The 25,158-nt window shown below is 52.6% G+C and overlaps 3 protein-coding genes across 4 annotated transcripts; all 3 read left to right on the forward strand.

Moving 5' to 3' along the window:
• Positions 1-4,807: 4,807 nt before the first annotated feature.
• Positions 4,808-7,533, forward strand: HOXD11 (homeobox D11). Its single transcript, XM_047772936.1, has 2 exons — positions 4,808-5,997; positions 6,795-7,533. Exons 1-2 carry the CDS (start codon positions 5,220-5,222, stop codon positions 7,028-7,030), a joined length of 1,014 nt encoding a protein of 337 aa, XP_047628892.1. The 5' UTR covers positions 4,808-5,219; the 3' UTR covers positions 7,031-7,533.
• HOXD10 (homeobox D10) lies at positions 7,191-17,903 on the forward strand. 2 transcript variants are annotated; one of them, XM_047772934.1, is made up of 3 exons: positions 7,191-7,250; positions 12,909-15,541; positions 16,924-17,903. In XM_047772934.1, the coding sequence occupies exons 2-3, from the start codon at positions 14,587-14,589 to the stop codon at positions 17,199-17,201; spliced, it is 1,233 nt and encodes a 410-aa protein (XP_047628890.1). In that variant the 5' UTR covers positions 7,191-7,250; positions 12,909-14,586; the 3' UTR covers positions 17,202-17,903. The 2 variants fall into 2 exon arrangements, with proteins under 2 accessions (XP_047628890.1, XP_047628889.1); XM_047772933.1 differs by lacking the exon at positions 7,191-7,250 and adding an exon at positions 11,552-12,474.
• Positions 17,904-20,914: 3,011 nt separating this feature from the next.
• Positions 20,915-23,016, forward strand: HOXD9 (homeobox D9). Its single transcript, XM_047772935.1, has 2 exons — positions 20,915-21,710; positions 22,058-23,016. Exons 1-2 carry the CDS (start codon positions 20,915-20,917, stop codon positions 22,297-22,299), a joined length of 1,038 nt encoding a protein of 345 aa, XP_047628891.1. The 3' UTR covers positions 22,300-23,016.
• Positions 23,017-25,158: the final 2,142 nt, after the last annotated feature.

Below are 25,158 nucleotides of genomic sequence, written 5' to 3' on the forward strand. Positions count from 1 at the left end.
GGGCTTGCTTTGTGTAGACTGGGGGTGCCAAATGCCAGATAGAGATGTTCTGGGTGTGTAGGGGTGTCCAGCTTTAACCTCAGTGAACCTGAGCCGCCCCCCCCCAGCTCCTTCTACCACCTCTGCCTCTTTTCCTTCTCCTTCAAAGTAGCAGCACCCCCCCAACTCCTAGTGAGGTGTGCAACAGCCAAGGAGTTGAAAATTCCTCCCCAAAGTTTGATGATTTCTTTTCAGTGGAGGACCAGGCCCTTGATCTGTAGTGGGCACCTCACAGCGAGCCCTGAGCCTCAGCCCAACTGACCTCAGCTGATGAATTGCATTTTTTCTGCTATCTAATAATTTTTGTGCATGTTTTGTTTTGTTTTGATTTTGTCAGAAATAATAGCCTGTATATATCAGACAGATAGAAATGTTTTGAGTGGAAATAAATATCCAGGTCCCAGCCAAGCTGCCATGGGGCTGATTTTGGTTTTTCAAAATGTTTCAGATTCCCTTCTAATGTTTTTCAGGCTACCAAATTCGTTTTTCTTTCCTGGTTGCGGTTTCACTGCAGGCGTTGACTGTTCATTAAATGAGAAAATGGCTTCCAAGTCAGTCAGAAAATGGTGTATAAAAGCCTGCAAACAAAATGTGTATAAAACATCCAAGACGAGGGAACCATGAGCAGATTTCAGTGTGTCTCACACACTAAGTGAATCCTCAGCTTATCGATGGCTGAAGCTTCCACATTTTGCCTAAATTCTCAAACTTTGAAGCTTGCTGTTATCAGGAGGTTGCCAAGATATGAAGCTCCTCAGCTTTCAATACAAAAACTTCTCCCCCTGCCATGTTTTTTGGTCAGGCTTCTTGTGAATAGGCTATGCACTGTGGAAATCCTTCACACGGGCACCACTGCCTAGAGCCCTGCAGGTTCCCTTAGGAAATGTGGCCTCTGCACCCCCAGGCCTTCAGAGCCTCTAGCTCAGGCTGGGAAAACTCGGGGCCTGCTCAGATTCACCAAGCTCTTGTAGACCTCAGCTCCCAGCTAGCTAGAGATAGAAAAGAGAGAATTGCTATCTTTTAGCAAGCAGAATTAGAAATCTGAAATCAAATTCAGAGTATTCAATGGTTCCAACTCCCCTTCCCTGAAGCGAATTTAATGAAGTATATTTTAAACAGCTACTTAAAAAACAAACAAACAGCAAAACAACAACAACAAAACAGGGTTTACCCTTCCTTTATGGAAGCAAGAAGCTGCCGAGGCCCTATCATTAGAAATATTTCCCCACTTCGTGAGGCTCAGGGAGGCAGCAGTATGAAAGCTGGGTCTCTCTGCTTCTGGGAAGGTTTGCTCCCCCATCCCAATAACCAAACAAAAGCACAGGCCACACTCAGACCTCAGGTCCAGAGGGCTGGGTAAAGGACCAGGGAATCAGACTTAGACCCAGGCCCCAAGACAATACAGGGAGACCATTTCTTTGCAATATATACCTTTAAATCATCGTTTTCTTTCTCTTTAGCCTAAGATGTAGGATGGAAAGAGATATTCATGGAGACCACTCCCCAAAGAGAATGAAATTATTTTAAGTGTAAAATCTGGTCTGTCGATTGGGGCTCCAGCAGTATTTTTCAAATCCATCCATTTTACTGATCCTTAAGAATACAAAGGCGGTGGTGTCCTGTCTCTCGTCCTAGCTGAAATCCCAGCAGGGATTTGGAACGACGATGAAATTCGAAAGAAAAAATGCCCCGAAAGAAATGCCAAAATCTGAATGCTCAGCATTCTCTTGCACAAAGACAAATACGTCCTCGGAAATACTGCAGTCCAGGCAGGCCTCGACCAAAGAAAAGGTTTTAAAATGAGAAAAATTGGCTTGCTCTGACATTCAGTCGGCCGTGAGCTCGGAGGGCTAAGAGGCTCTTTTAAGGCCTGGGGGCTCTCCTCACTGGAGGCGGGCTGGGCTAGGGAGGCTTCCGGGAGGCGGGCGGTGCAGGAGAAATCCAGAACCGTTGTAAATATTCATGTCTGGGGGGGTGTGCCCCTTCACCCCGCCTCTCCCAGCTGCATCCACCCCCCCCCCTTGGGGGGGGCACGGCGCTTGTCCGATCGTCCTTGGACAAAGGTAATCTCCCCACATTTTTGTTCTTCAGTCACTTGACTTAAGGAGCCCATTCCGAAGGCTCTGCGGGGAAGGGACGGGCTCTGGGTGTTTTCCCCGCGTTTCTCCTCTTCTTTCGTTTCCTAAAAGAGCATAAATAATTAAAGTTTGGCAGGGAGGAAAAGCTTTCTTGCAGAACTGTAGTGGCAATAAATGAAATGACTCAGAATCCCTTCCCCAGTCAGCTTTTACGAGAGCTGCCAGACAGTGTCTGTTCACGTTCTCCAGATACCAGGGGCGCCCTGACAAAGTTAAGGTCAAGTTAGTGTCTTATCTTGGGTGGCTCAAAATTACCGCATCGCGTCCGGGCGCTGCGCGGAAAGCTACCACTCGCGGAGCTGCCGGCAGTGCCCGGAGGGTCTACTGAGCTCCCTGCGCTTCGAGTGGGGCCGCGCCAGCAAGGACAAGGCCACAGCTCTGGGATCTTCACGGTAGGTTCTCGAGCGGGACGCGCGGGTCGGGAGGCTGCGGTTTTCCTTGGATTTCGGGGTGAAGATGGAAGAGAAAGCTGGGGCCAAAGGGCGAAGAGGGCTGGGCCCAGAACGAAAGCCTAGGGTTGGGGTGGGGGTGGGGTGGGGGTCTGCGCTAAAGCACAGAGAGGGGCCGGTCGCCCCTTTCCCCTCTGCACCCGCGCGCCGCTGCAGATGGCGCACCCTCCCCCGCCGAAGCACGGCTCCAGCCCGAGCGCCGTCGCCATGTCGTTGAACTTGAATGATTCGTCCTCCCCCATTTCCCTCTTCGGCGGTCAGCAGGCTCCACTTTGGGGGGCAGCTGGCTGCCTGCGCCCCACCCGTGCAGAGGGAAGGTGCCAGAATCTTGCCCACTTGCAGACACATAAAGACTCGGCCGGGGGTCCCGCAGTCCCTGCCCTGGGTCCTGAGCAGCAACAGGGCTAGCGTGCAGTGTCCGGGGAGCCATTTTAGGAGAGATCCAGGGGCGTCGACTACGAGCCCGAAAGGGAGAGGCTTGAGCTGGGGATGGAGATGGGGAGGCAGATAAATGCGTCGGCGGTCTGGGCTGAGGAGAAGGGGGCGATTTGGAATCTGGGCGAGGGTACCAGCTGCGTAGAGGATGCACACTAAAGATGGGCATTTCTGGACGGGTGGGGTGGGCTTCTTGCCCTCCAGCCCCTCTGACCTGTTTGCGCAGTATTCGGAGGGAAGCAGAGGTGGGAGGAGAGTGGAGGAGAGAGAGTGGGAGGGAGAGAGGGAGGGAGGAGAAAAAGAGGAGGGGGGGGGAACCTTGGCCAGAAAATAGATTTGAGCTCTGATCACCCGCCTTTTCTCTGTCAGCATGGTGGGCAGAGCTCACTGCTCGGGCACTGCCGTGGCTGGGGCCAAGGAGGGAACCAGCTCCACAACCTATACTGCCTGTCCTAGGCATATGGCTGAGGCCCAGGACCAGTGCTCAGACCGCTTGGCAGAGGAATCCTGGGGAGAGGGGCAACTCTTGCCCTGGGTTCTGGAATTTGGGTTTGGGGAGCTTCTTTCTGAGAGACTGATTTTACCTTTGGAAAATGCTGGGTTATCCGCAGGCGGGAGCCCAGGCCTCTCCTGGACCTCCCGGCTAGAATATAGGGACGAAATCAGCAGAGGAAGAGAGTGAGGCCTTGGGGAGAGTGTATGGGAGACACTCAGAGCTGAGTGGAGCAGAGAGACTTGAGCAAGGAGGCAAGAGCTGCTGAGAGTCCATCCCCCTCACCCCACCCCACCCCACCCCAGAGCCTACGGACCTTCAAAAACCCCCCACCACTCCAGTGACTGTGCTGGCCCTCGGGTGCCAGGAACCTAAGGGAGACTCAGCAGGGATGTTTAGGCCTTGGCGGGGCTCCGATGCCTGCTGGAAAGGGACTGATTGTGAGACGAGGCCAGAAAGCAAAGAGGGTGAGGAGGGCGGAGGTGCCTGCAGCTTGTCTCCTGCTTGAGTGAAAGCGGAAAGCCAGGCACCCTAAGAGTAGAGCTACAGATCCTTTTGTTCACCAGACACCCCGGCTTCTAGAGGGCTATGAGGTATCTCCGCTGGCTGAACGCCCCCTTTGCTTTGGCACTGAGAAAAGGCAGAGAAGCGACAGGAAGAGAGATAGGGGCAATGACACATAGCGAGAGGAAAATGGGAGAGAAGATCAGAGGACAGAGTGAGACAGAAGAAAGGAGTAAAGTCAGAGGAAGAAAGAAGAAAAGGGAAACAAGGAAGTGAGAGAAGAGAAGACGGGGGAAAAAGAAGTGAGACTGAACCCAGTGGGCACCGACCGAGCTTTGGCCCGGGTGAGCTCCTGGCAAGATTTTGGCATGGGTTTTTTGAGGATGGCACTCTCGCTCCCGGACGTCAGTGGAGAGAGCCAAGGTACTCCGTGGCGAAAGGGCCGGGCAGAGAAATATGTAAATCAGGGCTCCTTGCGCCCCGAGAGCGGCGCAATTACGACCCTTGAACTAGAAGCAACAAGCTCCCGGCGGGCAAGCTGCAGAGGGTGACGGTGTCGCGCGGGAGGGAGCGGCTGTAGTAAGGGGTGTGGGGGGTGGGAACCTCACACCCTCACACCTAGTCCCCTGTGCCCCGAGCCGGGGCTCCCCCCCCCCCAACCTCCGCTCAAAGCTTCTTTCCCTTCCCCCTTCCTCCCCCTCCCTCTCCCTCCCTCCTCCTCCCTGCCGGCCTTGGTCCGCGTACTTAAAGCGGCGCGGGCGGGCGCGGGCGGGCGGCCCAGCCGGGCAGTGGCAGATGCACCCAGCAGTGGCAGCCGCCGGCGGCGCACAGGTGACCGGCCTGCGGCACAGCCCGGTCAGAGGGCGCCGGGAGAGAACTGGCTGGAGAGGGAGGGTGATCCGCCCCCAGAGCGCGCACGTCTCGGCGCCAGGAGCCGTCCCGGGGCGTGTTGGCGAGCACTGATATAGATATAAGGACATTTCTCTCCATGGCGTCACGTGACATAATTACCACCAGAATCAATCAAGATGAATTGCACGTCAGCGCCCGGTGGGGATTTTTGCTTAGTTGATCCTGGCCCAAGCCTCTTGTGCAATCGATGGCTCAGGTTGGCGGCGCGGGGAGCGGCCCGGGGCTCGCCGGCGCGCTCGCCGCGGAGCCATGAACGACTTTGACGAGTGCGGCCCGAGCGCAGCCAGTATGTACCTGCCCGGCTGCGCCTACTATGTGGCCCCGTCGGACTTCGCCAGCAAGCCGTCGTTCCTGTCGCAACCGTCGTCCTGCCAGATGACTTTCCCCTACTCTTCCAACCTGGCGCCGCACGTCCAGCCCGTGCGCGAAGTGGCCTTCCGTGACTACGGCCTGGAGCGCGCCAAGTGGCCGTACCGTGGCGGCGGCGGCGGCGGTGCAGGGGGCGGCGGCGGCGGAGGCGGCCCCGGCGGGGGCGGCAGCGGCGGCGCCGGGGGCTACGCTCCCTACTACGCTGCAGCGGCGGCGGCGGCGGCGGCAGCCGCGGCGGCCGAGGAGGCGGCCATGCAGCGCGAGCTGCTCCCGCCCGCGGGCCGGCGGCCGGACGTGCTCTTCAAGGCGCCCGAGCCGGTGTGCGCCGCGCCTGGGCCGCCGCACGGCCCCGCGGGCGCCGCCTCCAACTTCTACAGCGCCGTGGGCCGCAACGGCATCCTGCCGCAGGGCTTCGACCAGTTCTACGAGGCTGCGCCCGGGCCCCCGTTCGCCGGGCCGCAGCCCGCTCCGCCGCCCGCGCCGCCTCAGCCCGAGGGCTCCGCCGACAAGGGAGACCCCAAGACCGGGGCCGGTGGCGGCGGAGGCAGTCCCTGCGCCAAGGCGCCCCCCAGCTCGGAGCTCAAGGGGGCGGCAGAAGGCGGCGGCGACAGCGAGGGGCCCCCGGGGGAGACGGGGGCTGAGAAGAGCGGCGGCGCAGGTAGGCACTGGGCGCGGGGTGGGCGGCGGGGCTCAGGGGCCGCCGGCGCGGGGGGGCGGAGGGGGCCTCCCTCTGCTTGCGCCGTTTTATGTGCTACTTTATAAGCGTTCGAAGGAGTTTATACATCCTATAAGATTTCCCGGGCCGTTGTAAAGCGTGTTTACGATAGGAAACCAATTTAGGTGGGCTTAAGGTAGACTTCGAGGAGGACGTTAATCGCTGCAGAGAGCTTTTCCCAGTTTTGCGTGTGTGTGTGTGTATGGGGTGGGAGTCGGTTCTAGAGACCACGGAAGGAAGGAGATTTCAGGCCAATTTGTGAGTGTGGACACTCCAGCCTCCAGCTTTTAAAGGGGTGGAGGTGGGGAGGTGGGGGTGGGAGTTTGATCCTTTAACTGGACTTTTTCCAAGCCGCTGGCTGACGCGCGCTGCTGGCTGGAGTAGAGCAGATGCCCTGCCCGGCGCGCTCGTGTTTCTCTCGCTTCTGGGTCCAGCTCAGAGCCTGCCTCGCCCTCTGCTTCCCCACATCGATGCCAGGCTCTGTGTGTGTGTGTGTGTGTGCGCGGGCGCGCACGCGCGCGCGCGCGCGCGTGTGTGTGTGTCCGGACGTGAACACACGTCCACGCCCGCACTCTCCTGTGCCCGCCCATATATCATCCCCCACGACGCAGGCAGGGCCTTTCAGCGGCAGCAGGGGACGTCCCCAACGGGCTGAGGCCTGGCCCTTGCGCGGCCCGGACGGGCAGGGGAGGGTGGGCATACAGCGGCCTCTCTCACCCTTTGGTCTCTTTGCCTTGCAGTGGCCCCCCAACGGTCCCGGAAAAAGCGCTGTCCCTACACGAAGTATCAGATCCGCGAACTGGAACGCGAGTTTTTCTTTAACGTGTACATAAACAAAGAGAAAAGACTCCAACTCTCTCGGATGCTCAACCTCACTGACCGGCAAGTCAAAATCTGGTTCCAGAATCGCAGGATGAAAGAAAAGAAACTGAACAGAGACCGTCTGCAATATTTCACTGGAAACCCCTTATTTTGAGAGCTCCAGGAAGCACCCCTCTCCCCTGAGCCCCACTCACCCACTGTCCTCCCCACCAGCCTGTCCTGGGCAGGCCCAATGTCCTTGGGTTTAATGACGCCTCTTCTCTGTGGAACTCCACGATTCCTTCCCACGGTCAACTCGGGACCTCCCAGCGACCACTGCAGCCTGCGGACGAGGTCGGGGACTTGGCCGAACGGATCCTAATAAGGGGAAAATGGTAAATGCAAATGTCCCTTTACAATTTTACCGCCAATGCACTGTTGTTCTCCCTTCCTCTCTCTGAGCTCCCGTGGGGACGCTGTGGGATCTGTAGAGCTAGGCCGAGGGGCTGGAAGGCGCTTGTTTTTGTTCTGAGTTTAAGGGACCCCATCCTTTCCCCTTGGTGAACACAGATTATTTAAACTCCTGGAAATGTACCTTTGGTCTGTCATATCAAGGCACGAGTCACTGTCTTTTGTGTGAATAAATGGTTTCTAGTAAAATGGAGGTTACAGCTTTAATACACGGTATGAATTTTCCTCTTTGAAGAAATTCAGTGTCTGATTAGGATATTTTAGTGACCAGAATCTTCTCCCATATGCAACTGAAAATCAAGTGAAATGCTTTTGAATCCCGCTAAAATAAGAGTGTTCTCCTCCCATCTCTTCTAGGCCACACTGGTTTTAAAAATCGCATTAGGGATGAATCTCTGAATTGAAGACGTGACCCAGTCATGATGGTACTGCCTTCTGCAGGCAATGAGGATGGGGTAGCAGGAACCTAAGAATCAAATCTGCTCCTCCACCTCACCCCACTTCCAGTGTATTAACATGGAATTCCTGAAAAGACAAAAAATGTTTTTTTAAAATACTGATTAGGAAATTGAAGTTCACTCTTAACAAGGTGTCAAAGATCCAGGCTCCCTTAAAAGAAGAAATCAAAACTAGAGCCTTTCACTGGAAGAAAAAAAAAAAAAAAAAGGTTTGCCTTAAGGAAATTATCAGTGAATTGAGAGGGCCTGGGGTCCTTGCTTGTGTCACTGGGGCCTGGAGCAGGGAAGGTAACCCCCCTTTCCCTGGAAATAGGGCCTAGGGCTGCAGACCCACTTCTCACCGCATTTATCGCTTCAAGTTAAAGAATGTGGTGGGGGCTGCTCTGCACTTTATGTTGCAGGGCCAGGCCAGGCTGTTTACAAAACCTTGAACTGTCTAGACAATACCATAAAACCCAAAGTTCTAAACAGCTTAATTAGGTTATATTATACACCTTCTGGTGGGCCCAAAAGAGATTTCCGCAATGTGCAATAAACTGAAAGAGTGAGAAAAGCTTTTCTTTCTCTGAAAAGAGTAAAGTGAGTCTTATGACTCTTAACCTCTCATAAGCCCAAAGTAAAAAATAAATAAATAAATAAATCCATAAGATGTGCAGCACCCCAGGCATCTTCCAAGGAGGCATGCATTTCCAAATGCAAAATTTTTTTAATTACCAAAGCTTTTGGAGGGAAGGAAAAACATAAGTGCATAAGTGTATGCCTTTGAACTTCCAAAATGTCAAGGTCATCACCTTTAACCTTTCTGAATAATTAGGCGCCTAAAGGTTCTTCTGTGATATTCAACTGCCACCCACTCACACACACATGCTCACACATATCCAGACCCCCACACACGTTTATGACCACACAGAATCATATCGTGGCTCACCATAAATCTAAGCAAATTTCTAATTTCAGGATCAATAACCTTAATTTCACTTCAAACATTTGTGTATTCAATAGCAATTGACTTCTTTATATTTTAAAAAAACTAGTTAGATTAAAATGTCTACCAGCATATTTTTAATACAGCTAGTAAATGATGGGGTTTTTTTTTGGGGGGGTGAGGTCATAGATAAGCAGTCCTTTAGCGCTAGTGAAGAACCATGGTTTTAAAAGCTGGCATTTGAAAAAGGAAGTTCTGTTACAGACTTACTTGGATATATTTGTCATTTTTTTCAAGCTGTCAAATAAATTATTGTACTTTCTGTGATTTGGAACAAAAGAAAACACATTTATATTGTTTCCAAAGGCATCTCTCAACCTTTAGTGAAAGATGCAATAGAAACAAAGCCTACAATTGAATAATTTCGTTCAGAAGGGGATTCCTTTGTTTGAAATTCTGAACATCCGTTACAATGTCAGTGCCCTAGTAGTATGATCGTTCCAGGAGGTTAAAACTGGTTTACTTCCTTCTCTCTCCATCTATCTCTCGCTTGCTCTCTGTTGCGCTCTCTCTCTCTCTCGTTTTTTAACTGCGTCTAAATGTAGCAAGCTTGTATGTCCACCACCTTAGGCAAGCCGAACCTTGGGATATCATTTCGCGCTTGCATGGCCTTGGAGCGCCACACGGGGGCGTGCTCACGTTCCAGAAGCCGTATTTGTCGGAGAGGCCGTGGTACCCTATCTTTCCAGTACTGGATTCTAATATGCAATCTTAGCCCGTTAGAAACCACTAAGGTGTTTGTTTGTCGTTTGTTTGTTCTAAGCAGCCGTGAGGTTGGGAAGTTGTATAAAGACAGAGGAAAGGGAGCAGATTCCTGAAATAAGAGATCACCTAATCATTGCCTTCTTATAGATAAAACTGTTATCTATAATACCTTAGTATAACCTGGTGGTGTTGAGCAGAGGTTTTTGGAGACAAATACGTGCATTTCGAAATAGGTCATGCCACTGAGAGCTAATTAAATTATGGAAATCAATTTTCTTGTTGGTTTGAGTGTGGAGAGCTGTAGGAAGGTAGGACCACCCCTGCCCAAAACCGCGGTCCGCCGTGCGCGCTCTCTGACCGCCCGGGGTGATTAAAAGGCTTTTGTTTAAGACAGATCGGGGCGCCGGCAACTTAGCTGAGTGTGGTCTCAGAAAAAGAGACGCGTCGGGACTGAGTGGGTCGTTCTGAGCGACGGACGCCCCCTCCCCCGTCGTGCCTGGCGTCTGGGGCTACCCGGAGCGACCGAGAGGCTCGGGCGGGACTGAGTTGGGGCGCCTGGGCCGGATTAGGCTAATGTGGCTGCGAGAGGCGGCAGGCAGTCCTGGGAAACGTTTGTACTTCAAGGCGTCGTGGAGCGGGGAGTGCATTTGAAGCAAGCGGGCTTTGCATTTGACAGAACCCTGGCTATCTTTCCAAGCCGTCTGCTGGCCTTGAGTGCGGTGTTTGATTTTGGCACCAGCTCTTGGAAGCAGTTTTCTCCCCGCGTGCCCGCCTCAACCTACTCTCACCCCAAAACGCCCCTGACCCTGCCGGAGGGTTACCATCCGCAGTCCAAAAGGGAAGTTCCAAAATGAAGGATATCAATCCCTTCTTTCCCGAAGTTCATTGTAAAGCACATGCAACCCCTGGAATTAGTAAAGACCTCCTTGGCTCCGCCGTCTCTGCCCCCTTCCCTCCAGGCCCTGGACCAAAGTCTCTGTTTGGGTCCACCACTGGGAGCTGGCATCTTCTGTGGAGGCTGGGGGCCATGAGTCTTCCCACCCCACTAGAGGCGCCAGCCAGAGGCATTGATGTTCCTGTTCCCCGTGGGCACCCTGGCTCCTGCCTGTCTGACCATGGGTCCAGCTTAACTATTGTGAAGCTACATTTCCTGGGGCCTAAACTGGGCCCTAATCCAAGTGGGGTGAGAATGCCTCTCCCCAAATGTCGTTGCATTCCTCTTTAGGCAGTTCCAGCTCCGAGGCTCTTGTGGCCTTGCAGGGCCCCTTGGCCTTGGCTGACAGCCTCCCCCAGACCGCGGGTTCTCAGCACTCTGCAATTCCTTTCCCCTCGGCAGAGCCCAAGTTGAGCCTGAAAAAGTCCAGGGAATCGGATCAGGACTTCTGGGGGCTGCAGGTCTGAGCTCTCTTGATTGTTCAGGGCATGTGGGGCTCATAGAGCATGGCTGAGTATCTTGAGTATCTGAGGTCTCAGATCCTGAAGTGGAGGGGTAAGAGTCTTTTGTGTCTGCAAGGAAAGAGGCTCCCAGGCCACTGGCCCTTTTGCATATCTCCCTAGACCCCTCTTCTAAGTTGGTGGTGGCTTCCCTACCCTCCCCAATGGCCCTCTTGGTTTCTTTTCACATCGGCTGGGTGGTGCATGGTGCAACTGAAAGGGCACCCAGGGGGAGCAGCTTTTAAAATTTGTGCCCATCCACTCTGCCCCCCAAGGGTTGCACAACCCTAAGAGGCCACTCAGGCCCCCAATTCAGGGTGAACCTAGGAGCTCTCAGGTCCACTCAGGCCCAGAGCCGCTGCCCTTCTTCCCAGTGACAGGAGAGCACAGATGCAAGTCACTTCTTGATTACAAATGCTAATTCCTTGCTAAAGCAACCCTTTTAATTTTTCTCTGGAAAGAACTGCACCAGGGAGAAGGGTGTCTTGGTACAAATGTGGATATTCATCTCCTTTATGGTGCAATATTGATTTATTATTAATGGTAACTGCTCCAACTGATCTAAAGATGATCGAAAACAGCGGCTATGCAGCTACATTAAATACTTGTAAGAATAATAAAGCCTGGCCTTGAAAGCCACTGCCTTTTTATTCCATTTTCTTTATCTTAGCCTTAGGGTGTTAGGTAAACTTTCTGTCCTCCCAGGCTCAGATCATTTTCTTGTATCTTTCTATCTTGCTTAATTTTTATAATAAAATCTCTTTGAAATATTGGCAGTCTCTGGCCTCAAGGAGCTGGTGTGAAGACAAATTTGAAAAAGAATAAAAGAGAATTATGTGATAATAGATTCAAAATTATATCTGAAACACATCCCCCCCCCAAGACAACCTATTTAAAACCAAATCCAATGTGGGAGTGACTTTGAGCTTGAAGGCACCAGGAGCTGAAACAGAAAGGCCCCCCAAATTCAGAAGGCAGATTCCCTGGCTCATGGCAGAATCTGCCCGCTCGGTGAGGAATTGCTGGGTTTTAGCCTGGATGTTTTCTTCATGTATAAATAAAGATTATGAAAGGGCATTTGATGGGCATAAAATTCATGATTAGATTGAACCTCTCGCCTCTCTTGTGGGATAGGGAGAACTGGACAACGGGGTTCTGGGCAGCTCCGTTGGCCAACATGCAAAGGGACGACAGTGCTGGAGCGCCAGGCTGGCGTCAGGGCGCCTGCCGCGAGCGCATGCAGCGGGCACTTTGTCCAGCCGTGGGCATGCTTAGCTGTGGCTGGGATCATGAGCTCTGCCTTGAGAGAAAGTAATTTTCGTGCTACTAGTCAGTGGCTGTTAGCTGTGAACAGGTCCTTAGCAGACTAGAGTCAAAAGTTGTTTTTTTCCCCCCGCGTCTTCCTCACTCCCCCACCCCCAAGCTTAAAAACAGCCACCCCTGCCGAAGGTAATGTTTAAACCTCTGCTTCGTCGGCCGGTGTCCTGCAACCAGAGCAGTTAGAGGCGCCAGGCTTTTAACCTGACAATGATGTTGTATTTGAACAGCTGCGTAAAGGTTTAAAAGGTCTGTCTCATTGCCACCGCGGAGGGTTTTTTTTTTTTTAAAGGGTTTATTGTTTGGGCGAGGGCACTGCGAGGGGACAGGCGAAATGGTCCCAAGGCGGAAAAGAATGTCCAGTGCCTGTTTCTACCAGGCCAGGGGAGATTCCTTTTGGGGAGGGGGGACAAAGGTTTTGTTGGGAAATGGTTTTTGTGAAGGAGCGAGCGGGCTACCACGTCCCCCAGTAGGCTGAGGCACTTCACTTAGCGACAGGCTCCAAAACAATGTTCTGCAGAGGCAGAAACCCCATTTGCCCACAAGTTCAGTCTCTGGGCCTGAAATCCAAGGCCAGCCCGTGACAGGACGTGTGTGGGGAGAAGAAAATACGGACGCCTTCCCGGACAGAGAACTGGTTTACGAGCAGAGTTTCTGGGGCCCTTTTCCTCTCTTGGATGCAGGAAAGGGGATATGGGAAGCCGGCGGACGACTCCTGCGCCCTGGCCGGGGCCCCTCGCTCAGGGCAAGCCTTTGGAAATCAAGGTTAAAGCTCCCCGCTGCTGCCCCGAGGCTGTGGCTTCCGAAGGACTGCTCACCCGCCTACAGCCAGAGAACGAGGGAGGAAGTTGTTGAAGAAGTTTCTCATAAAACTGAGTTTCCATGGTGGTGGTGATGGTGGTTGTTTTTTTAATGAGCTCGACCACAACCCCAAAGACCAAATCCTCTTTATAGAACTTTCCCTCACCAAAGGAAACAGAGGAGTATGGTTCCCCCACCTCCTTTTTCCCTCCTTTCCCTTACCCAAGCAGAATCGTGTCAAATAACTTTAGGGATTGCTCACAACTATAAAACTCAACTTCTGACAAAAGTATAGCTTTTAATATTTGACAATTTGTGTTAAAACAAAAATTGACCTTCTTGGTTAGTAGCGAAGGGGAAAAATCAATAGTATAATTTTCAATAATTCATAAAGCGAACGCCATTATGCTAAATCTTAACTATTAATCTTATCCTTTACAAAGTCTCGATTGATTTGTTAATAAAATATCTTCCCGTGTGTGGCAACAGCGGGTATAACTCTTTAAAAACCTTCAGAAGCAAGAAAATTACCAAGTAGCCCAAGAATGTAGATGAGAATTTTATTGATCGCCCTGATTCTTCTTAATATGTATTAATAAATTCCACAACCTTTTGTACCTTGCACTTGTCAGAAACCAATGCTTTTACAAAATCCATAAAAGGAAAACATATTTTTCTTTGCAGAAGAACCAAATGACACCTTTGCGTCTCACTCTCTCCTGCTTGGCCCAGTTTTCTAAAACTTCTGGAGTATGAAAGCGAGAGTTCCTTCCTTTCCTTGAAAACGTTTTCTTTCTCTCTCCCTTCCTTCCTCTTTGCCCTCTATTATCAGGGCGCATGGGGAGGGAAACCTCGGTTTCGTTCTTCCGCTGGGAACCCGAGGGACGCTTTCGCGGATTGTGAACTGCTGGAAAGGGATTGTCTCCGGACTGAAAGCTCCCAGCGGCCCGACCCGCAGAGGTCGGGGTGTGGTTCCTCCGAGAGTCAAAGGCTCGGGTAGCCCACCGGGGCGCAGGCGTCCGGAGCTAGGGTGGCCGGGCGGAGGCAGAGGACAGCGCCGGGGCCGGGCGGGTGCTGGGGCTCCGCGGGGCCGGCCAACTGCGTAGCCTCTCGGCCCTCGCGGTCCTTCTCGCCTCCGCTCCCCAGGATACCTTGGCCGCGTCTTAGGCGCCAGAGCTCTTTCCTGTGGACCCCTGGGGTTGGATGTCTCAGAGCCTGGGGAATCCGACTCACCTTCCCAGGCTGCCCGAGACAAAATGAACTAGGCTGGGCCCCCCACCATCCCCCCCACCCGGGCCCGGGCCCTCTCGGGCGCCTGCCTGGGTGTGTGCGGGGCATGCTTCTGTGTGCTGGCGCCACGGCGCTCCGACTTCCCTCCCTGCGTGTGTCCGCCTGGAGACCCCCTCGGGACCGAGTGTTTCCTTCCGCCTGCGGGGCCCAGAGGCCGGAGTGGGGGACGCGAGTGGGGCGGGAGGGCCGAGCGAGCCCCGGGAGGCTGGCGGGCGGCGAAGAGTGCTGGGCCGGCAGTCTCCAGCGCGCACTATCGCAGGCGCGTAGTAGATGTCGCTGTTGTCCGTGCTTACGCGGCTGGCCGGCCGGGCTCTGGAGCACGTGACCTGCGAGGAGGCTGTGGCTCAAGGCCATTTTCAAATCTCATTGGCTTGGTTGTCATGTGGTCGGCAGAGGCATCCACAATTACACGGGGAATGTTTTCCTAGAGATGTCAGCCTACAAAGGACACAATCTCTCTTCTTCAAATTCCTCCCCAAAATGTCCTTTCCCAACAGCTCTCCTGCTGCTAATACTTTTTTAGTAGATTCCTTGATCAGTGCCTGCAGGAGTGACAGTTTTTATTCGAGCAGCGCCAGCATGTACATGCCACCACCTAGCGCAGACATGGGGACCTATGGAATGCAAACCTGTGGACTGCTCCCGTCTCTGGCCAAAAGAGAAGTGAACCACCAAAATATGGGTATGAATGTGCATCCTTATATACCTCAAGTAGACAGTTGGACAGACCCGAACAGATCTTGTCGAATAGAGCAACCTGTTACACAGCAAGTCCCCACTTGCTCCTTCACCACCAACATTAAGGAAGAATCCAATTGCTGCATGTATTCTGATAAGCGCAACAAACTCATTTCTGCTGAGGTCCCTTCGTACCAGAGGCTGGTCCCTGAGTCCTGTCCCGTTGAGAACCCTGAGGTTCCTGTCCCTGGATATTTTAGACTGAGTCAGACCTACGCCACCGGGAAAACCCAAGAGTACAATAACAGCCCCGAAGGCAGCTCCACAGTCATGCTCCAGCTCAACCCTCGCGGCGCGGCCAAGCCGCAGCTCTCGGCCGCCCAGCTGCAGATGGAAAAGAAGATGAACGAGCCCGCGAGTGGCCCGGAGCCCAACAAAGTCTCCCAGGTGGAGAGCCCCGAGGCCAAGGGTGGCCTTCCGGAAGAGAGGAGCTGCCTGGCTGAGGTCTCCGTGTCCAGTCCTGAAGTACAGGAGAAGGAAAGCAAAGGTCGGTATGAGCAGAGTTGCCACCCCAGCGGGGCGCGCAGCCCGGGAACCCAGCAAAGAGCTCCGCCTGGGTGCCCAGTGTCGAGCTCGGCAGTCTGGGGCCCGACAGGGAGGTGCTGCTCCTCCCTGCTTTTAGAGGAGCATTCTTAGTCCTGAGATGGTCTCCGCTTCTCCGGCACTGCCCTGGCCCTCCTGGCTGGTCCTGGCCCCACGCTGAGGGAGCCCAGGCAGAGGAAGGGTTTGCCGGGTTTATTTTTCCTGAGCTAGACTTGAAATGCAACAAAAGAGTGCAAATGAGACCTGCGGCTGGTAAACATGCCCCAGACCCTCCTTTCTCTCGTTCAGATTTGCAGTCCCAGCCCTGCCTTTCACCCAATGATGATTTTAAGGTTGTCTGAGGCACTGTGTTCTTGTTCAAATGTATGCACCCCGCATCCTGCGATCTTGGGGTTGATAAGGGGGTATGAGATGGCTGGGCCGTTTGGTGCGTGGGCTGGAGAACAGGGATCCCTGCCTCTGCAGGGTGAGATAACCTTGGCTTTGTCTGGGGAAAATGCCGCAAGCTTTGCAGTCCACTAGCAAAGGGGGCAAAGGCAGAAGGTGGGGGGGAATGGAATGTTCATGGCCCACCCGGTGGCGGTGGCGGCAGGGCCAGCCTTAGGGCTGGGCAGGGCAAAGAGCCAGGGGCTCTGGCTTTTCTGCCCCTGATCCTCTTCCCGAGTACTCAGAATTGGGCCACATCAAGGAACTACATTTCTGGGCAAATGCTTTTGTGTGGGGGCAAGAAGCCATTAGAATTCAGGAAATTCTGGGGCATACAACAATGCCCAGGCAAGGCAGAGAAGGCATGCTCGGTTCCTCAGTTGGTGATCTTTTGAAAGAGAATGGGCACCTATAAACCTAGCTGTGGGGCTCCCCTGCCTAGGAGCGGTGGGGAAGAAGTGGCAGAGTTGGGAACCTGAGGGTTTGTAGTCTTGTCAGGTTGTGGTTTATTTCTTCTACTCCAGCCCTGTTGTCAGATGATCACTTAGAATGTTGCTGGTGAGATCCTGAAAGTTTACTATTATACAAATGTTTTGTGCAGGTCCAGAAAGTTAAGAGAGAGAGAGATTGAGATAGAGAGAGAGAGAGAGAGAGAGGGTTCGGGAACCCTAACAGAGAGGGTGAGAGTACCAGCCCATCGTGTCATTGTGAGTATTTAAACTAACATGGCATCATTTACAAATCCCTTCCAGGGCCCACCTCATGTGAGTAATGTCTAATACCAGCATTTCCCAAAGCAGCCTGGCTGCCAGCAGGGTCATGGCCAAGGGTATATTTGAACAGACTGAGAGAAAAAAATTTTTTTGATTTTTTTTCTTCTTCTCCCTTTAATTTTGTTAGAGGAAATCAAGTCTGATACTCCAACCAGCAATTGGCTCACTGCAAAGAGTGGCAGAAAGAAGAGGTGCCCTTACACTAAGCACCAAACGCTGGAATTAGAAAAAGAATTCTTGTTCAATATGTACCTCACCCGCGAGCGCCGCCTAGAGATCAGTAAGAGCGTTAACCTCACCGACAGGCAGGTCAAGATTTGGTTTCAAAACCGCCGAATGAAACTCAAGAAGATGAGCCGAGAGAACCGGATCCGAGAACTGACCGCCAACCTCACCTTCTCTTAGGTCCAAGGCCCATTAGAGGCCAGGATCAGAGAGGGGGCACCGCATTCCAGGGCCGAGTGCTGGAGGACTGGGAAGGCGGAAACAAAACCTTCATTGCTCTTTGTTTTTTTTTATTTGTTTTGTTTTTGTTTTTGTTTTCCTGCTAGAATGTGACTTTGGGGTCATACTGTTCGTGCTGCAAGTGATCTGTAATCCCTATGAGTATATATATATATTAAAAAAACTAGCACGTGTAATTTATTATTTTTCTCATCGTAATGCAGGGTAACTATTACTGCGCATTTTCATTTGGATCTTAACTTATTGGAACTGTAGAGCACCCATCAATCCATTCATCCATCCAGAAATGTGACTTTTTCATGTTTTTCCTAACACAAAAGATCTGTGTGTGTGGTTAGTCCATGAGCTCATGGCATTTTGAGTACATCCAGTACTTAAAAGTACTTAAATTACATATATATTTAAAAAAGATTAAGAAAACCCACAAGCTTTGGGGGGGAGGGGGACTAAAAAAGCACATTACAATGTATCTTTTTGCAATTGAATTTAGCAATTGTCCTTGGTGAGATGGAATATTGACGATTTATGCCTTGTAGCCTTTCCCTTGTGGTGCATCTGTGGTTTGGTAGAAGTACAACAGCAACCTGTCCTTTCTGTGCATGTTCTGGTCGCATGTATAATGCAATAAACTCTGGAAACGAGTGCGATCCCTCTGCTTTCTGAAAGGGAAATACGTTACAGTGGAAATGCTAGCTTTTGTTGAGATTATCTTCCTGTTAAACTGCTTCTTTGGGTTAGTTGGGGGGGGGGTGGCAGAAAACAGGGGAAAGGAGAGAAAAGCTGAAGGGGGACTCTGATGCTGAAATTTGGCAGTAGTGGAGGGAGTGATGACCTGAGTGTGCTGTTTTCATAGTTGGGAAGAAGGAGGGTCCTCTCTCCCCCTTCCCCCATGATAGTAATGTAATTGATTTGTCAGTGGGTGTGAGCTTCCCTCTAGCCTGAGCCGGGTACGTAAGCCTTTGCCCAAACTGCTTTTTCTTTGCAGCGCCCCATTTGCGTGTCTTCCCCCCCTTTTGGTGTGTGTGTGTGTGTGTGTGTGTGTGTGTGTGTGTTATTTTAATGGTTTCAGTGGGGTCTTGGCAATTTCTGGCTGACATGCCATCATCAGGAGCTGGGTTGAAACCAGTCTTGCCCACCTGGAAGCCGTCTGGCCTTCATTACAGGAGCAAGGACAAGCAGCAGCTTAGCATTGCATCAGATTCAATTCTGACCCCCCCCTCCTCACCCCACCCTCATCCCAAGCACAAGACAGCCAGGCCACAGTGAAGCCGAGGATGGGTGAGTTTCCCCATCCCACTTTGCCCTGGTTTCCTTGTGGAAGGATTTTATGCTCAGTCATTAGCTTTCAGTGGCCCATGTGAAAACAAATTTTAGGGAGATTTCCCCCAGTTAATCCTCCCTTTAATTACAAAATTCTGGTTGGAGCCATTGTATCTGGGAGGCAAGAAAATGTACAAAGAGTAACTGATAGAGAATTTAAAGGTGAACATGACTTCCCATGAAGTCCAATGTTCCAGCTGCCACCATGCCTCAGAAAACTTTAGCCAGGTTTCACCAGTGTGTGTGTGTGTGTGTGTGTGTGTGTGTGGATAGACAGGTAGGTAGGTAGATTAATTGCCCAAGAGAGTCCAGACTTATTTGGTTCTGCCAGGGAAAAGAGAAGGAGAGGCCTGGGGGAGGGGAGGATGAGCTGACAGAATTTGTTACCCCAGGTCATGCTGTGGTTTCTGAGGGTCTCCAGTAGATTCAAACAGCTTCACAAAATGAGTCCTTTTCATTTTTCCCCTTTCTTTCTCCTAAAAACAATCTCTTTATGGGGTCTAAGCCTTAAAACTCATCCAAGGAGTCTTTGGGAGAGTCTGTATTTATTCAGACTTTTAAATTTCCTCTGGAAAACCAAGATCCTTCTTCAGTTCCAAGACAGAACCCTTTAGGGGAGCCATTTCCTAGGATGGACGAGAGATGGCTGAGCATCAATGCCAGGTTGGAATAGATCTGCCCAGACCTCCATTGGCTAGGCAAGGGAAGGAAGGCAATTTTTAGCTCTTCAGTTTACCCTCTGCGATATGGGAAACATCATTAGTGGTTGACAGAGGGCCATGTCTAGGAGGAAAACCCATGCTACAGGCAAAGGCAGCTCCTCTGGAATAAAATCAGAAAGCCAGTGGCAAAGGCAATCAATCAGGCCATAAGTAGCCATTTCCTCCCTTCCTTTCCGGGGCTCGAGGTGGGCTGGGAGCCCTTCAAGGGTGCGCTGGGTGACTTGTAGAACGGGGAATATATCCTCTGCCGCCAGCGCCCAGCCGCTTTTGTCTCGGCGCCCAGCCGGCTCCCGAGGCTTTGTACCATGGATTTGGGAGTGACAATGGGCATTCCCCTCAGATTCAAGGCTACCCAGCCTTACCTCTAGAGGGAAAGAAAGAAAGAAAAGACAGAAAAAGAAAAGAAAGAAAAGAGTTCGTTAGAGAGTAGCCCAAGGACCAGGCCATTTTTAAGACATCTCGGTAATCCAGCTGGAGGCCTCTAAGTGGGAACCACGGGAAGGGAATCGGCTTTGCCTTGGGAGATGCTGTTCCCGCTGGCCTCTTTGAGGCAGGGTCGGGGCGGCGGGTGGGAGCTGGCCTGTGTTAGTATTTGGGTTCTGCCCTACGGCGTGTTCTCTTTCAGAGCCTTTCCAGAAGTTCCGGAGAAGACAAGGCACCCTGGCCCCCACCGTCAGCTTGGTACCGACTGCCAGCCTGCGAACCCTTCCGAGGGCGGATAGAACCCTGGAGGTGGCCGCCGCCGCACCCAGCCCACGGGCCAGACAGCTCCAACTCCTCGGGCCTCGGCGTGTGCTCAGCCTCACGTCGGGGGTGTGTGTGGCTGCGCGGGCGTGTGTGAGTGTGGTAGGGGGAGGGGGCCCTCCGAGCTGCTCCATCCGTCCGTTTTATTAGGGACACATTAATCTATAATCAAATACACCTCATAAAATTTTTATTGAAAGGCATAATATCATTACAGAGGTCTTCCACCTGTTTTAAACAACACGACAAGCTGTGAGAGAGCGTGTGTGTGGGTATGCGTAGGGAGGGGTGGGTTCGGGCCTGAAGTGAGGTACAGGGAGAAGAACTCCCCTCGGGCGCCAGGGGGCCGCCTCGGAAGGCCGGCCAGCCTCGGGCCGCACTGGCTCTACGTTCTCCCCGGCTTCTCCCGGCTCTGGCTAAGTGCCCGATGAGCCCAGGACTTGGGACCGGTAGCTCGGAGCCCAGACACTGGGAAGTCAGCGCCGGATCGGACTGCAAGACCGAGGGCTGCAAGAGGAGGCGAACAAATAGTCCCCAGCGCCTCCTCCGGCCGCGGTCCGGCGCATGGTCCCAGCCGCCTTCTGGCTGGTTGAGCCAGGCCGGGCCGAGCCCGGCGCACTGGCCCGGGCCCGCGGGCTCTAATTGCGGCGCTTATGTTGATGATGATTTTTTTTTTTTTTTTTAAATCACAGCAGCCCCCAGTTTAGCGGACTGATTTACTCCCGGTATTGGTAAATATGATCACGTGGGCCGCGCGACCAATGGTGGAGGCTGCAGCCTGCGAACTAGTCGGCGGCTCGGGCGCCGGCTGGGAGCGGCGCCGCGGCGGGCAGTGTAACCTTGGGTGGGAGCGCACGGCGCCTCAAAATGTCCTCCAGTGGCACCCTCAGCAACTACTACGTGGATTCGCTCATAGGCCATGAGGGCGACGAGGTGTTCGCCGCGCGCTTCGGACCTCCAGGGCCTGGCGCGCAGGGCAGGCCCGCAGGTGTGGCCGACAGCCCAGCCGCCGCCGCCGCCGAGTTTGCCTCGTGTAGTTTTGCCCCCAAATCGGCCGTGTTCTCCGCCTCGTGGTCCGCGGTGCCCGCCCAGCCCCCGGCGGCGGCGGCGATGAGCGGCCTCTACCACCCTTACGTGCCCCCGCCGCCCCTGGCTGCCGCTGCTTCCGAGCCCGGCCGCTACATGCGCTCCTGGATGGAGCCGCTGCCCGGCTTTCCGGGCGGCCCGGGCGGCGGCGGCGGAGGCGGCCCGGGTCCCGGTCCCAGCCCTGGCCCCAGCGGCCCACCCAACGGGCGCCACTACGGGATTAAGCCTGAAACCGGAGCGGCCTCGGCCCCTGCCGCCGCCGCCGCCGCCGCTGCCGCCACTTCCACCTCCTCCTCCACTTCTTCGTCTTCCTCTTCTAAACGGACTGAGTGCTCCGCAGCCCGGGAGTCCCAGGGGAGCGGCGGTCCCGAGTTCCCGTGCAACTCGTTCCTACGGGACAAGGTGGCAGCGGCGTCTGGGGGATCCGGGCCCGGGGCAGGGATCGGGTCCGGGTCCGGGTCTGGGGCAGGCGGCTCATCGGAGCCTTCGGCTTGCAGCGACCACCCGAGCCCAGGCTGCCCGCTGAAGGAGGAGGAGAAGCAGCACCCGCAGCCGCCGCAGCAGCAACTTGACCCAAGTAAGTGCAAAAGAAATTGCCCCCTGATTTATTGCTGAAACCTGTAAGGCTCGAATGTGCAAAACTGATAGTTTTACTAACCTATAAAAACGTCTAGACGCCTACCCTAGCCTAGGCGAGCAACACGCACCCATAAAAAAAGCTTCCCATAACCACCTACCCTAGGCGCGCGGTTTGTACGGTAAACAGAGCGCGGGCATTAAGGCTTTTTATGATAATTCCCCCCAAGTTGTGAAAAGCGGCTATCCTTGGTGAAATTAATTTAACGACCTCTCTTCCCACCCTGTGGTCTCTTCCTGCCTCCCCTCCGCTCCTCGCTCCCCTTTCCTAAACCTCCCTCTTCGTAGACAACCCCGCAGCAAACTGGATCCACGCTCGCTCTACCCGGAAAAAGCGCTGTCCCTACACCAAATACCAGACGCTTGAGCTGGAGAAGGAATTCCTCTTCAATATGTACCTCACCCGGGACCGGCGTTATGAGGTGGCAAGGATTCTGAACCTCACAGAGAGACAGGTCAAAATCTGGTTCCAGAATCGTAGGATGAAAATGAAAAAGATGAGCAAGGAAAAATGCCCCAAAGGAGACTGACTCGGCGAGGCGCCGTTGGGACCACTCTGCTTTGCAATGGCAGTGGGGTTTTTTCTTTGTGGGTGCTTGATTTCCAGAAATTCTCTAGCGATTGGACATCTCCCCCACCCCCTTTTTTAGGTAGAAGTGACTGTGTGGTTGGTCTCTGTGCGGTATTTTGGGGAACTCTGTATTTGCTCGCTTATGTCTTGGAGAAACCAAGTGGCTTTGGGGTTTTGCCCTATCACGCTCCCCCGTTTCCTGCCCATTGGTTCCTTAGGAAATGCTATATTTTGTGAGTGCACGACAGCTTGAGGAGCCCTGTCCTGTGTAAATGTTCCCCATGTTTCTGAAAAGTGCTGTAGTTTAGCCCCCAGTGCTGTTCAAGCAGGGGCCAAGCGCACCCCACTTCCAAGAGCGAAGGCAGAGCAAGGAGAGTGAGGAGGCCCTCCCAGGCCGAGCCCTGGGTGGTGTTGCCCACTGGTTATGAAAGCGCCCTTTCCTCAGGGAGCCTCCCCTGAGACTTGGAATGAGAGAGGAGCCCAGGGCCTCCGGTAGGTTGGGGGTTTCTTCTCAGTGCACTGGGGAAGCCACTCTCTCCCTGGGAGGCTTGGCTCCTGTGGGCGGCCGCGGGTGTAAGGCTCTCCCGGTTCCTGCCTGAGGACCAGTTGTAAATGTTACCGCTTCCTACCAATAAATGATAACCTGATCAAATGGAGCCCAGATGCTGGCCCTGAACACTGTGTGCTTGCTTTCTCTGTCTCTGCAAGATATCTCCCTCATGGGACTTCATTCCCACCCTTGGGAGGGAAACACTGCTAAAAATTTGTGGCCCTTCCACCTGAGAGGTCTCTCTGACGTGCCTCTGAATGTCCCTTTGTGTGGGCAGACCCAGCCTAAAGCACAGACCTTGGGGGGGGGGTGTCCTTGGTGGTCCAGTCCCTCCACCAACCTACTTCCAGTGCTTAGGGCAAACCCAGAGTCCTGGGCCCAGAGTCAGCCTCACAGCAGTGCCAGTGGACAGGCTCCAAAAGCCAGGCACCCTCTTGCACCTCCATCTCCCTCTGCTCACAGAGTCCCAGCCATGGATCTCCTTTCTCCAAACCAGGGAAAGGCCAATTCTGCACTCTGGGGCAACACCTCCATTCTGCAGGACTGGCTAGCTCCAGGAGGGTTGAGCCAGTTAGGCTGTGAGCTTCCACCCCTCCCCGCAAAGTGACCTTAGCAGATCAAAATGGTCAAGGCTCTCCTCCGCAGCTTCCCCACCCCACTGCCCCCTTCCCACCCCACCCAGTTTCAGTGTGTTTAGGCCCGAGCTTGGCCGCATTCAGAGGCTAAAATGAAGGTCATTGTAAGTGAGGGCTCGGGCCCAGCATAGCCTTTCCAATCCAAAGAGGCGCGGAAGGCGGGGGTGATGATAGAGTTTTGGGGGATCCTGATAGTAGAAGGGGCTTAAAGGAAAGGCAGAGGGGGGCTGGAAGGGAAATCCAAGGCCCAGATCCGGCAGAAGGTGCTGTGTACCCCCGCCCCTGCGGCCAAACCGATACCTAGGGCTCTTTGAAAACAGGAAGAGCCAAGGTGTCATAAAGCCATCTAGCCGGCGAGACGTCTGGAGGTAATGAGTTTACGACAGGCCCGGCGCTTCGCTTTGAAACCATCTCATTTTGATGTTTGTGTTTGTGGGAGGAAAGAAAAAATGCAGACAAAACCAGGTCTTAAAATCTGGACAATAAAATATAAACAAGACTGTGTTGAACTAAGAAGGCAGGGGCTTGGGAGCCCCGCATGAGGTGTGAGCACCTAGGAAATAAAAACGTGGGGGGTGCATAGGAAGGAGACCATGTATTTCTGATTTTTAAATGGGCTGGGTATTAGAATTAGGCTACAGTGTGTGGCTCTCAATAATATTTGACTATGGCCACCATCTAGGTCATTCTTTAAAAAAAATTAATTGGCCTGTTATTTGGGGGTGGGAGAGCTCGTGATCTTGGGTCATTTACTTAGGCCAAGTGTCTTCAAGCTGCATGGTCTGCCGGAAATGATGAAGTTACTTAATTGACTTTTCACAGAAATATCTGGCCCTTTACTCCAAACCTTGTAGCAAAAATGCTGTTAGAAATTATATTTATTTGCTTATAGGAAAATAATCATTACAGCTGAATTGGAGGGAAGCATTTTTGAAAATGAGAAAAAGATTAACCTCTCAGAAAACACCTAAAATAATTAAAGTTTTTGCTTTTTTTTTTAAAGTCAAGTGGAATGCTTAGTAATTTTATTTAAATGTGACTTTTGATATAAATTTAATATTTATTGTGCATAGGCATTCCAATGAACATAGCCCAATGGGGCCTTTCCAGACAACCATTCAGAGATATAGCAAAAAGCTTTTAATTTGCCTTCTATCCCCTCATTGTCCAGTGAAATGGGCCTGAAGCAATAAAATTGCAAAGTTAAAATAGCAAATATTTGCCATTTAATGCTAAATGTAACCATTTTAAAGAAAACAATTAACAAATTTAACTTCTATAATTTCTTAGTTTTTAAAGTGCCTGGTTCTATTGAAGAAAAAAAAGTCCTGTTGCAGTTGATATTTAGAAAGTTGTGATTTTGTTAGATTTAGTCCATTGTAATAATTGTGGGCGATTACAGAATGGGGATTTACTGTATCTGGCAAAAGAAGGGCTGGAAGCTTTTGAAAAAGACACTACTAGAAGCTCTTGGGAGCAAAAATGCTTTTGGCATTCAGGAGCCGCTGTTTGCTGCAGTTGACTTGTCGACAATCAAATGGATGAAGCATTATTAGTGTCAGCGATTCCAGTCTCAGTCAGACTAAAGAACAAGATTGGAATTGGTTTGAGTAGACTAGCTCAGTCGGCTAGA

The sequence above is a fragment of the Phacochoerus africanus genome, chromosome 3, assembly GCF_016906955.1.
Source record: "Phacochoerus africanus isolate WHEZ1 chromosome 3, ROS_Pafr_v1, whole genome shotgun sequence".
NCBI lineage: Eukaryota > Metazoa > Chordata > Mammalia > Artiodactyla > Suidae > Phacochoerus > Phacochoerus africanus.